This window comes from Scatophagus argus, chromosome 11 (genome assembly GCF_020382885.2).
Source record: "Scatophagus argus isolate fScaArg1 chromosome 11, fScaArg1.pri, whole genome shotgun sequence".
Taxonomy (NCBI): domain Eukaryota; kingdom Metazoa; phylum Chordata; class Actinopteri; family Scatophagidae; genus Scatophagus; species Scatophagus argus.
In genome coordinates this window covers 308,316-322,578 of record NC_058503.1, presented here as the reverse complement: position 1 = coordinate 322,578, position 14,263 = coordinate 308,316, and the positions used below count along the sequence as shown (strand labels likewise).

Here is a 14,263-nt window from a genome sequence, read left to right as displayed (position 1 = left end):
TATGTAACTGCGATTTCCTTTGATAATTTGAAAACATAGTCAGCGTTAGTTCTCTGAAACATACACGTCTGTCATTATTCTGGCTTTCATTTTGTGTTACTCAAGAGGCAAAATAACAAATAAGTATACGTCTGTACATGCTCTAAATGTTTTCTGCGGAAAGTACACTTGGGGGGAGTGAAGCGTTAACAACTTCGTATGCCAATATTTTATTTTGAAAGGTGACGACCGGATGTCACACTACTGTTTTATGCATGGCATATGACGTTAAGCGAAGACAGTGACTGACGCAGCGTTAGCAATTCAAGAATAAAAACGATTGCGCGTGGCGGCCAGGCACGCCTGGTTGATGTTGAGTTGTTTGCTTGTACGTAAGCTAACGCGCGCTGTCTTTCTCAGCTATAACCGACACACACCCAAAGAGCAGCGGAGAAGGGCAACATTATGGCGACGTTGGTACCAGAGTCGACCCGTCCTTCTCTTCCCCAACTCGGTTGTGCTCCATCGATCCAAACTCATACTGTCAGCGCCAATATGCCTCCCAACAGGGGCTTGGAGCGAGCGCTGGAGGAGGCGGCCGCCAGCGGCATACTCAACCTTAGCTCCAGAAAATTAAAGGAGTATCCCCGGACAGCCGCAAACCACGACCTGACGGACACAGTGGAAGCAGGTAGGAATTCCTCTGAGATATTTAGCTTGAGTATGTTTATTAATTGATCTACACGTGGAGGTGAGGCCCCAACCCGCTTGGTGTAAGAAGTTTTGCTGCCAAATGGGCCATTTGTGTGATAATTTGTGCGACTTTCATTTCAGTGAGAGTATGTATTTCCTCAACTTTTGTGAGGACAGGACGTAAAGTTGAATGTTAACGCCAACGATGAGTTAGTTGCGGCAAATTACGTGGTCACATTGACACCAAATGACCCGACTTGTCTGCCACTGTACACAGAATTTGTAAACAAATGTGACACTCATGGAAAAGGTCGTTAAAGTTTCCAGCTTTGCAATAAATCTCTCCAGGATCCAGAATGTTCAGTGGGCAATGGAATTCCCCACCATTTTCTTTTAATCCATTTAGAGTTGTCAGCAGGCATGGGGAAGAGGGTGAACCCATACAGGCTCAGTGTGTGCTGTTTTATTTACAAAACTAGAATACTGATCTTTTTTAATATAAAAAGAGCACCTATATTAGCTACTAGTGAAAAGTGTGTGTTTCTGTAATGAAAAGAAAAACATTTACATCAGCAATTGCTAAAATATTTGTGTATGTTTTGTTGTAATGCACGCAGGGGCAGCAGTCCCGTTTAGTGATGAGGCGACTGGCTCTTTCATCTGGTTCCCCTTAACCACCGGTGGCTTTGGTTGGGAGATATATGCAGTGAAATAAACTAAAAAAAAACATCAAGATTTTACATATGCTTACACATAATTAAATGGCAAAATACGAGTGAGCACCTTTTGTATTCAAAATTCTTTCTTCCACCAAAGAAAAATTCTTAACTTCCTGTTAACTTGTTATAAAATATGTTTCAAACTTAATAGAAACAAAATAAAACACTTTAAACCTGTTTTGGTTAGTCTCTCCACCATTCCAATAAACCACCTCTTCCTTTTGCTCAATGTGAGCTTGGCCCCTTACGGCTCTGGAGAGTTGAACCTGGTTAGGTTAGCGAGTTTCTGTATTTGCAGCGTTTTCCTTTTGCATCTGTTTTCCTATATGCAGCGCGTTTCTGTTTATGCAGTGCCCGTCTGTATATGCAGTGCGTTTGTACTTGTCGGCCACTGTATGCTCTGGCTTTGTAATGTCCACAGGCGGACTTGAATGCTGAGAGGAGGAAGGCTGCAGTCCGCTCTTCTTGCAGTCAAACACGGAGCAACTTTCTGCTCTGAAATTGATTCCGTGCACGATCAGGTGCTTCAACAGATTTGTTGTGTTGTTGGCCTTAGCAACGATTACTTTTTTTTTTGTTGCATCGCGCACCATTGGCATCAGTCTTGCTAAAATGGAGCCACACTTTTGACCTCTGTGGCGTTTTTTTTTTTTAACCAGTTCGAACACATATGCACGTGAATCCCATCTGCATACCACGATCACATGTAACGTTACAGCCAATCGCCGGCAGCATGATCAGGTCTTGATCACGTGATTATCGTCTGGGTACCGAAACTTGCCACGGAAAGATGAAGCATATTTCGATACTTGGTACTACTGAAGCATTTCGGTTGGTGCCATAAAAGAACCGAAGTTCGGTACCCAGCCCTAAACCTGGTATATCATGAATGAATGGCTGTATTGATTGCACATAAATTTATAGCTAATCTATAGGACTACAAAACAGATGATTTTGAAAGACCAGCATCGGTAACGTTTCTTATAACTTTAGTTTTCTGTTTTCTGTTCCCGGGCATATCTGTATGTTAAACGTTGTTGTGGCACTGCTCTGCAATAGGAAGTAACTCTAGTGTGAAAAGCTGTCATTGCATTTATATGAAAATAACTAATAACTACACTTTACATGCAAAATATATAATTGTCAGGCATTCTCTTGTGTCACATGGTAAACACAGGAAGTGACCTTGAATACATTGATGCAGTGTCCAAACACATGAAAATTACTGGTAAAGAAACCACAGCCACTGTGCTCACCTCTGTGTGTGGGGGTGTGAGGGCCTGTCCACCATTGCTTGTTGCTGAAGTTATTATGTTAATACTGGACAAAAACACAATTATGAAGGCCTTAGAATTCACAAAAGCTCACAAAATTGGTACAGACCTTGAAAAAATTGTTGTTCTGTGGTTACTGGGCTTGGTTGCAGTCAATAGGCCCAAAAACATCCCACTGTTGAAGCAAAGTTGCTTTGATATGTAAAAATTTGGTGGGATCATAGCTCAGAAAGAACATGTTTGATCTTTTTAAAAATAATTAATAATTGCAAAAATATTGTACCTATCACTATTACCTATAGTTCCAGTACTCACTGGAACTATAGGTACTAGCTGATACATAGAAACAGCAATAATAACAGTGCTCTTATTATTGCTGCTACAATGCATCTCTGTGTGTGTGCCCTCTATCTCCCAGTCTCTCTCCGTCTCTGTCTCTTTTTCTCTCCTTCTCTCTCTCTCTCTCTCTCTCTCTCTCCATTGCCCCTTTCCCTCCCCAGTTTCAACCAAGCTGAACCATGGCAGATGGCTGCCCACCTAGAGTCAGTGTCTGCTTCGAGGTTTCTGTCTTCTTGAAGGCAGTTTTTCCCTGCCTTTGTTGCCAAGTGCTTGCCTGGAATGTTGGGTCTATCTCTGTTAAAGACTAAATTAGAGAGTTTTGGAAGGTGTCAAGAAATAACCTTTGTTGTGATTTGGTGCTATATAAATGACTTAAATTGAAAAGTTATGAAATAATAGTCAGCTGAAAGAGAATTCTGTGGAATGAATTAAATGTTCAACCTCAGTGCCATATATCAAAACAAGGTCAAGGGTGTGATTAAAACAGTGAATGGGATTGTGTACAGAGACAAGTTAAGAGCCTTACAAAGAGATAAACACAGTGCCAAGGCTGTTGTTATCAGTGTCCACATTAATGTTAAAGTCATATACAATAATTACTGTTTGTTTACAATGTGTGTTACGGACTAAACTACTCTGAAAATTTAGATAAAAATTCACAATACAGACCAGGAGCATAGTACATCATAAAAAATAAACTTTAACTTTAACAACTTTATTGTCATTACACATGTACAAGTACAATGCAACGAAACGCAGTTTGGCATCTAACCAGAAGTGCAATAAGCAGTAAGTGCCAGATATACAATAATTTACAGTATGTACAGGGTATGTACAGGTGTCTATGCTACAGATATAATATAAACATGATATACAGGTAGTTGTCGTAATATACAGAGATTCTAAGAACTATGAGCATACTATACAGATGAATATGTGCTTTAATGTGCATCTAGTGTAGGCGGAAACTATAACACAATTTACAAATGATATTTGCAGATGTTAAATTAAGCTATAAATCACTAGTGCAATGGACAATATGGTGTATACAGCGATAGGCAGTAGGCTAACTATATTAACAGTGAGGTAGAGGAACTAGTGCAACATTCAGTACGTAGTACTCAGTTAGGATAGGGTGGTGTAGTGGAGTGTGGTGTAGGGTGAGGGTGTTAGTGGGGGGCTGAGTTCAGTAAGGAGACAGGAGTAAGGAGACATATTTGATTTGAAAATGTCTGCCAAAAAACACCATCTCCAGTTGGTGTTTTTTGACAGATATGTTTGATGAGGCTATGATCAAACATTAAACATGGGTGAGAGCGTAACTTAGTATAGAAAACATGGTAGAGAGGGTGAGACTGCACATATTAAAAAATAGTTTCTCAAACTGCTTCCAGGCCTTTGAATAGCTTTGTTCTTTAAACGAATGCCAGTATTTCACCGTATTTGGTGCCAAATCTACAACAAGGACCAAATGATTACAAGTGTCTCATTGACAGTATTTCATACAGTTTATAATGTTTCTCTTAACTCATTAACACACAAAACTGAGATCTTTAAGGGAGTCTGTGGGCTTTTCCCAAAGATGACAAAGAAGCCTACACTGATTATGAAAAAAAAGTATAGAAATTTTACCGTCAATAACATTTTGACTTGTTTTTCATAAATCCAGTGTAAATGATGAAATATCTTGAAGCTAGGAGTGCAGGGGATGCTCCTCAGGAACTTTTTAGACTTTGTCGTGGCATTGGCCGTATTCTGTGGAGTGGTCTGCTGGAGCAACAGCATTTCTACTGCAGACAGGAAGAGACTGGATAAAATCTTTAGAAAGGCCAGTTTCGTCCTAGGGAGTCCCCTTGACCCGGTGCAGGTAATGGGAGAGAGAAGGATGATAGCTAACCCTGACAGCATGGGGCAGCTCCTTCAGTGGCAGGATGCTTCACCCCAAGTGTGTGAAGGAACATTACCACAGGTCCTCCCTCCCTGCTGTATTACCAGCCCGGCTCCTGCTCCTAGCACAATACAGTGACTTTTGTTTTGTTGATAATTTAAAAATAGTCAAATACCGTAAATATTGTATGTGTTTTGTGTAGTGTAAATATCCCATATTTTTTACTTGACCTATCTGCACCTTTATTTTGCCGTGACAATGAGAAATTTCCCCCTGCGGGACTAATAAACGCTAATCTTATCTCAAACAAGATAAGTCTGGTAGAGGGTAACAGGGTGTAATCCATTGTGTCTGTGTTGTACCTTGTTGTTCAATAGAGGATGTCAGTTGCAGTGTTTTCCACAGACTCAAGACCCATTTATGAACTTCAGATCTCACCAGCCATCTTCTCGTCTTCTCTGTCCCAAATATCGCGACAGATACTGTGTGCACAAAGAGGAACTATTCACAGACTAATCATTTGGCACCCTCTGTGTTTGGGAGAGGGAGAGATAGAGAGTGCATGGCAAGGACATGTAGCTGTGAAAGAATAAATATGCTGTGTTTTTAAATAGTCTAGCGTTAAAAAAACAATGATACTCAATATGTGGTGGTCAGTGTTGATATTGTGGTGGGCTGCCACAAATTAGTCGATGTATGGGAAACACTGAGTTGAGTAGGTAGTCCTTCAACATGGCCCTGGATGCATTACCTTACACACTGAAAAGAATGTGATCATATGTGGCTCAGACCACCTCTGAATGTGTTCTGAGCAATTGGATTTCAGTGTGTCCTTAATGTGTATTGGTTGTATTCAGACTTGTACTTATGTGATCACTTGGGATCACTGAGGACGCATCACCCATGTCACCCAGGTCTAAACAAGGCCTCAGTCATGATTGAGCTGTGAAGCTATCTTAAAGACACGTGGGGTTGAGATCCTCAATAATGACTCTGTGAGGTGGAGCAGAGACTGCAGAGACAGGAAGTGACTGCTCCCAACTCATTGTTTTCTAGAGGCACAAGCTCAGCTCTTTTCCTGTCAGGGAAGCTAAAGATGTCCTCACCCTACAAAACTGTACAATTGACATTTCTGCATCATGTCTACGAGACATTAGGCATTTAAAATAAAGCAGCATTTAAATATAATAAAATTTGGGTTTCATAAAAGTTATTACAATTCATCGGCACAAGGACAGCAAACTTGTGAGGAGGAACATAAATGTCTGAACCAAATATATAGCAATCCGTTCAGTAGCATTTCACTCACAGACATTTCACACAAAACAACAACTGTGAACTTCTTGGTGATGCGACAGGAAATGCCAGTGAATCACAGAAATCAGAAGGGCATATCATTTGGGAGTGATGTGTCCAAAAATTTTGTGTCAATCCATGTCATGAGTGTTGAAGAGGTTTCTGAGGATAAGTGAAAACACTGACCCGTTGATGGCACTGCAGGAAAAGTCAGGGGATGGTCCAAGCTAGTGGGTTTCATAATTTGGGCACCACAATTATTTGTACTAAATTAAATACTAAATGAACCACCCCCATCTTAATCATCTTTCTGTGATGACGATGAAATGACGTTTGAAAAAGATTTTTGAACATTAGAAGAGGTCAAGAAGAGAGATTAGAAGAGGTTATGATGTCTACATTGTTTTAGTGCCAAATAACTACAGATACACAGATCAACCAGCCAGGGACCGGAATCAGGGGTTTTCAGTGTTCTCAGCCTGGTCGGTCTCCCAGACATCCAGCTGAACATGCCCGGTTTGAAGAAGCTAGCAAAAGAAAAGCAGCTAAAACTCAGTGCCAGCCACAGCTCAGTGCAAGACACAAGCCAGCAGCCAATCCTATCTTTCCTTGGGTATGAGCAGTAAAAGAACAAATTACAAGGAAAATTATGGAATTCATGACCCTGGACGATCAGCCGCTCTCATAGTAGAGAACAAAGTGTTACCAGAGTAGCATACCTCTTCCTAAGGGATAGTACGCTACATATGTGAATGCATGAAGAGTGGCTGGTAGGGCTGGTTATCAGTCAAAAATTTTCGATACCGGTACCAATACCGATACCTTCACTTCGATAACAGTTCCTTAACAAAACTTTTTTCGATACCAATTTTGTAATATCAGTTCTAACAAAAAGAAGATTACATTACCCATTACAGTACAAATCTTTAGTTTTATTTTTCAGCTTTGGTATTTTTCCACTCCAAGTGGTTTTCTTACAGAAAAAATAAACAAGAAATAATTTCCAGTGCAGTTGCAAAGGTGGAGATTTTGAATCAGGCCGCTCGGTACAGTGGCCGACAAGTACAAACGCGCTGCATATACAGACAGGTGTTGCAAATAAAGAAACGCACTACATATAAGAAACAGATGCAAAAGGAAAACACTACAAATACAGAAACACACTGCATATAAGCAAACAAATGCAGAAAGAAAAGCCGCACATCCAGTCACACAGCGGAAGTGCTCCAGGCCTCAAGGGGCAGTGCTGAGCTACCACCCGAGAGACAGACAACAGACGTATTAATGTCAAAGAAAAAGAAAAAAGAATACGTAGTATATACGTAACGAATTTCTGTATTTGCAGCATTTTCCTTTTGCATCTGTTTTCCTATATGCAGCGCGTTTCCGTATATGCAGTGCGTTTGTACTTGTCGGCCACTGTATGATTGGGCTTTGTAACGTCCACAGGCGGACTTGAATGCTAAGAGGAGGAAGGATGTGGTCCGCTGCGGACCGTCCGCTCTTCTTGCAGTTAAACACGGAGCAACTTTGTGCTCTGAAATTGATTGCGTGCACGGTCAGGTGCTTCACCAAATTAGCCGTGTTGCCGGCCTTAGCAACGATGACTTTTTCGCATATTTTGCATCACGCACTATTGACATCAATCTTGCTAAAATGGAGCCACACTCGACCTCATGGCATTTTTTTAACCGGTTCGACGACTCATACACAACTACAGTTTCCAACACAAATGCACGTGAACCAGGTCTTGATCACGTGATTAACCTCTGGGTACCGAAACTAAGCACCGAAAGACAAGGCATATTTCGATTTCGGTCGGTACCATAAAAGAACCGAAATTCAGTACCCAGCCCTAGTGGCTGGTGAATTGACAGTGAATTTCAGGGTATGAGGTATGGAAGTCAGTAATCAGTTTGTCAGTAGTTGGATGAGTGTTAAGTGGTCAGTGGAGGGTGTTGTAAAGTGCAAAAATTCAACCAAACAAAACCATGTTGCTGGAGAGATGAGAGAGAGAGCTGAACTGCGACAGCTAGATCTTGTATACCCCGAGAGACTGGCCAGGCGCTCCCAGTTGCAGTAATTCATTCCGTCCACAAGACCATACAAGACAGCAGACAAACAAGACAGACAGCAAAAGGGGAAAACAGCAGACTGGAGAGCAGGAAGGCTGTCACAATAAGCATACTGTAAAAAGATATAATTAACTGTTATATAAATCTGTTGCACCTGCTTTTGTTTGGTAAAGTACAATATGTCAGTTAATTGTTCTTTGTAGCTCTTTCCAGTTGCTTTATTTTGAGAGGAAATTCTAAAGTTTAATAATTGAAATGAAATATGAATTTATTATGAAAGTAAAATTTTGCAATGAAGAAAAGTTGTTTTTTTTGTTTTTTTTGTCAATATGCTGTCAGTTGTAGTTCTTAGAAAGAAAATTGGAAATCAGAATCAGCCAAGAAATTGCAGTCGTTGCACCTGTAGTTTCAATAAGTATACCTGTGTGTCAGTCACATAACAATCTAAATTTCTAGAGTATTTCCTCATTGTATAATCTATAGGGGGCATCTACAAGATGAATAGTATTGGTCTGAGCACAGAAAGTTTTGGAACTCTGTGACTAACTTGGTAATAGCGGTGAAAACAGCTGTTGTAATTCCTTATGCAGTTCCTTAAATGACAATTAAAGCTTCCAATCAATGTAGTAAAATGTGATGGTCAGTGTTGTCAAACGCAGCACTACGGTCTAACAGTTTAAGGGAGGAAACAAGTCCCTCATCTGATGCCATTATATTGTAATTTGTAGCTTTGACCCTTGCAGTTTCTGTGCTGTGTTGTACTCTTCTGGAGATCCTCAAACTGTTGTTAGCTAGAAAATCAAATAGCTGATTGATGACTGCTTTCTCAAGAATCTTGGAGAGAAATGGAAGGTTATATGTGGGTCTGTAGTTGACTAAAACCACTGGATCAAGAGTAGGCTTTCTAAAGAAAGGTTTGTTACAGTCACTTTAAAGGGCTGAACATAACCTCTTAATAGAAACAGATTGATCATATCTATTAGAGTAGTGCTAACTTAGGGTAAAACCTCTTTATGCAGTCCAGTTAAGATGTGGTTTAAGAGACATGCTGGTTTAGATAAAGTCAGCGCCATTAGTTGGTGAAGGTAGATGGGAGAAAAGCAGTCTAGCTAAATATCTGGGCCTTCAGCTGTTTCTGAGGTTCCTGTGTTTGAAGATAGAACAGTAGCAATTGGGGGAAAGAAGTGATTAATTTTGTGTCTTTGTAAAATTTTGACCTTATAATAGATCATAATGGATTTAGGGTTATATGAATACAATGCTCAATAGTGCTTTGGCTGTGTCAGACTGGCTACAGTGCTGAAAAGAAACCCATTTCCTTTATTTTTCTCTATTAATGCTGAGCAATAGGCTAAATAATAGGCTATGGGTAGACCAAATGAGATTCTTCCTAATGCCATTAACTATCATACTGTCTTCCTAGTGTTGTGCACTAGTAGGAGCAATTTGGTTATTGGCAAAAAGAGTCAACGATTATGGGGAATAATCATTAAAGCAAAATCAGTGTGTCCTTTATATATGTAAAAAAGCCAAATTAATAAGTGAGAAATAACACGTCTCTTAAAAATATGAAGGGTAAATCTGAGCACTGACTGTAATGAATCCAGCTGTTATTACAAGTACATTCACAGTAACCACAGACAATGACAGGTTAAACTATAACCAGCAACAACCATCCAGAGATAAGTATCACTTTGTAATAAACACTATTGTAATCTAAGTTTTATCTATACACATTAACTATTAACTAAAGATGACACAGGTACAGCAGCAAGGGTATATCTATACGTGTATACATATGAGTGTGCATGTACAGTGGTATGAAAAAGTTTGGGCACCCCTGATCATTTTCAGGATTTTCCTTTATAAATCATTGGTTGTTCGGATCAGCAATTTCAGTTAAATATATCATATAGCAGACAAACACAGTGATATTTCAGAAGTGAAATGAAGTTTATAGGATTAACAGAAAGTGTGCAACAATTACTTAAACAACATTAGGCAGGTGCATAAATTTGGGCACCCTTGTTGTTTTATTGATTTGAGTACCTTTAGCACTAATTATTGGAACACAAAGTTTGTTTGGTAAGCTCATTGACCCTTGACCTACATACACAGGTGAATCCGATCATGAGAAAGGGTATTTCAGGTGGCCAGTAGCAAGTTGTTCTCCCTTTTGCATCTTCTCTGAGGAGTGGCAACATGGGAGCCTCAAAACAACTCTCAAATGACCTGAAAACAAAGATTGTCCAACATCATGGTTTAGGGGAAGGATACAAAAAGCTGGCTCAGAGATTTAAGCTGTCAGTTTCCACTGTGAGGAACATAGTGAGGAAATGGAAGACCACAGGCACAGTCCTAGTTAAGGCCCGGAGTGGCAGGCCAAGAAAAATCTCTGATAAGCAGAGGCGAGGAATGGTGAGAACGGTCAAACTCAACCCACAGACCAGCTCCAAAGACCTACAACATGATCTTGCTGCAGATGGTGTCACTGTGCATCGTTCAACTATTCAGCGCACTTTGCACAAGGAGATGCTGTATGGGAGAGTAATGCGGCGGAAGCCTTTTCTACGCACATGCCACAAACAGAGTCGCTTGAGGTATGCTAAAGCACATTTGGACAAGCCAGCTTCCTTTTGGAATAAGGTGCTGTGGACTGATGAATGTAAAATTGAGTTATTTGGACATAACAAGGGGCGGTATGCATGGCGGAAGAAGAACACAGCATTCCAAGACAAACACTTGCTACCCACAGTAAAATTTGGTGGTGGTTCCATCATGCTGTGGGGCTGTGTGGCCAGTGCAGGTACTGGCAATCTTGTAAAAGTTGAAGGTCGCATGGATTCCAGTCAGTATCAGCAGATTCTTGCCAACAATGTTCAAGAATCAGTGACAAAGTTGAAGTTGCGCCGGGGCTGGATACTTCAACAAGACAACGACCCCAAACACTGCTCAAACTCTACAAAGGCATTCATGCAGAGGAACAACTACAACGTTCTGGAATGGCCATCTCAGTCCCCAGACCTGAACATGATTGAAAATCTGTGGTGTGATTTAAAGCGGGCTGTCCATGCTCGGAAACCATCAAACCTGACTGAACTGGAGATTTTTTGTAAAGAAGAATGGTCAAAAATACCTTCAACCAGACTCCAGACCCTCATTGGAAGCTATAGGAAGCGTTTAGAGGCTGTTATTTCTGCAAAAGGAGGATCTACGAAATATTGATGTCATTTTTCTGTTGTGGTGCCCAAATTTATGCACCTGCCTAATGTTGTTTAAGTAATTATTGCACACTTTCTGTTAATCCTATAAACTTCATTTCACTTCTGAAATATCACTGTGTTTGTCTGCTATATGATATATTTAACTGAAATTGCTGATCCGAACAACCAATGATTTATAAAGGAAAATCCTGAAAATGATCAGGGGTGCCCAAACTTTTTCATACCACTGTATATATGCACAAGTGTATGTACTTGTGTGTGTGTGTGTGTGTGAGAGGGAGAGAGAGATAGCGATGGACATATCAGGAAGAACCCAGATGGTGGAGGGGTGATGCATGGGGCATGTCCCTTGAAGCCAAGAGGGTGGGTCGTCACATGAGTGATAAAAACATGGTGGGTGACCACGTGAGTGGTGACTCAGCAAACAAGATTGCGGGTGACCACATGAGTGGTGAGTCAGCAAAACAAAATGGTGAGTGATCACGTGAGTGGTGAATCAGCCAAAACCAAGATGGCAGCAGCCAACGTGGCGATGGCCCACGTGATGTGACTTGCGTGTCTACAAAGGAGGACAGTAGGCGAAAGCCCTCGAGCATCATGTGCTCCCTTGTTATGGTTCGCGATCGCATGCTCGGCTTTGCCTCAGTGCTCATTAAAAGAAATTGTGAGGGAAAGAGATCACCAATTCAATTCTTTTGAGTCTTACACTATCACCACACAATATCGGACTCAGCAAACCGAAGTTTATCTGATCAGATATTGGTCCTTTAACTGGTGATGCGCAAGCTCACGGAACTGATGGATTTGGATGATTGTAGCAAAAATTAAATGAGTGCAAAACTTACAAGCGGAAAATCACACATTAGCAACTCTGTCTTAATAATGCCTCTGTGTTAATAGTGCTTCTGCCTTAATAATGCCTCTGCATTAATAATGTCTCTGGCTTAATAATGCCTCTGCTGAGACATAAGCCTCTTACTGTGTGTTGCTCCGGTCCTTCAGAGTTGGAAAATTAATAGTCCGCTCAACGAGGTGCTGATGGTCCGTTACTTCTTTCCTCTGGCGATGCGGCATATCACTGTGTGTCCTTCGGCGGCAGCGGGGAAATCACCAGTGAAAAAAAACTAACTTTGTTTCATCCTTAAACAAAGTCGGCGCGTGGCTCGTTAACGTGCGATCAGCTGATTGCAGCGATTCACGTCGGCAGAAGAAAAAAAGGTAAAAGTTACAGAAAAAAAACACGGCAGTCTGTTTCTTGGCCCGTGAGTTGAAAACTGTGACCCGGGATTTTAAAGTGATAATAATAATGAAATGTTTGACTGTTGCTCCCTTTTGGCGAGCTGGACACCTAGGAGAGCCTGGAATAGCTGTCACTGTCACAGCACGCACGGGGAAAAAGCAACGACTGAGGGTCGCAGTAAACTTTTATTACCTGAGTGACGTCACCTCGGACCCCTGTGGAGATGGCTGAACCACAGCCAATGTCTGTGCCTGTCCTGAGTTTGAATTCAGATTTATGACTAGGTGTGCATCATGGGGGAGGGGGGTCCTCGAACCGACTGGCTTTCGCCATCACGAGACTGCAATGGACTTCATCTTTGTCATTTTTGTACCTGAGGTAAGAACATGCACCATATCCTACGCAGCTGGCGTCTGAAAAATGGTGTAACTCTACTCTGACAATGTTATGAAAGTCATGTGGGTGGTAACATCTTGGAATTGAGACCTCTTTCAACTTGAGAAGACCAGTTATCCATTCCTCCCATCGTGGCTTTATATCTTCTGGGAGTTGATCATCCCATCCGATGCCTCTATGACAAAGCTCTTGAAGGATACGCTTTCCAAATCCGAGTGGATCATAAAGAGAGGCGATGACTGACAAACAACCACGGCGGGTTGAAGGCTGATCCTTCAAGTTGATGTTAAAGCTGAAAGTGTCATCCTTTATTGACCATTGAATGCCTAGAGCACGTTCTGACGGGGTTGGATCAAAACCTAGAGGCTCAATGTTTAGCTAGCTTTGTGTTGTCGTGCCAGATGCTTTAAACCAAAAATAGCACATCCCGGAGATGAAGTGGCTCCAAAAAGATGAACTGTCATCCTGTACTCCTGTGGTCCCTTCTCCAAATCTCCACCTTTCCACCAGAGGAACTTCTGATAATTCCTGGATTCAGGAGTGACAGAGAATTGATAAAACATTCTTTCGATATCACAGATAATGGCTACGGCTGCTTTTCTGAATCTGCAAAGTACTCCTACCAGAGGATTGATTAGATCAGGCCCAGATAGTAGAGTGTCGTTTAGAGAAACACCATGGAATTTGGCTGAACAGTCAAAAACGACTCTCAGCTTATCTGGTTTTCTGGGGTGATAGATGCCGTGATGCGGAAGGTACCACTCTGTCTCTCCTTCAGATGTCGTAGGGGCAGGCTCTGCATCACCCTCGTCAATTGTTTGTATTGATCATAGTATTGTTTGTTGGCTTTTAATTTTTTCTTTAGACACTGTAGACGAACTGTGGCTAGCCTCTTGTTGTTTGGTAGGTTGGGTGGACTGCTGCCTTTGAAAGGGAGAGGCATCTCATAATGCCCATTCTCCTTCTGTGTGATGTGATTACTGAGGAGTTGTATGAAATGAACGTCATCTTGGGACACATATTTATCCTCATAAGTTCTCTCAGTGAAATCTGATTCCAGGGTCTTTAGAACATCTGTTGCTGATGGAATTGGCAGTTCTCTTACTGTCAGCCGATGTACAAAGCTTTGATTTCCTTGTC

At 41.3% G+C, this 14,263-nt stretch overlaps 1 protein-coding gene across 9 annotated transcripts in view; it reads left to right on the top strand.

The window, feature by feature from the left end:
• The first annotated feature begins 224 nt into the window (after window positions 1–224).
• The window catches only part of lrch1 (leucine-rich repeats and calponin homology (CH) domain containing 1), a 195,448-nt gene continuing 181,409 nt past the window's right edge, over window positions 225–14,263 (top strand). For 4 of the 9 annotated variants that reach the window (XM_046403190.1, XM_046403188.1, XM_046403191.1 and 1 more), the window contains exon 1: window positions 229–670. In XM_046403190.1, the coding sequence (XP_046259146.1) occupies window positions 445–670 (226 nt within the window). In that variant the 5' untranslated portion in view covers window positions 229–444. Of the gene's footprint in view, window positions 671–14,263 lie in introns of all 9 variants that reach the window. The other 5 variants (XM_046403185.1, XM_046403184.1, XM_046403186.1 and 2 more) reach the window with 4 other exon arrangements.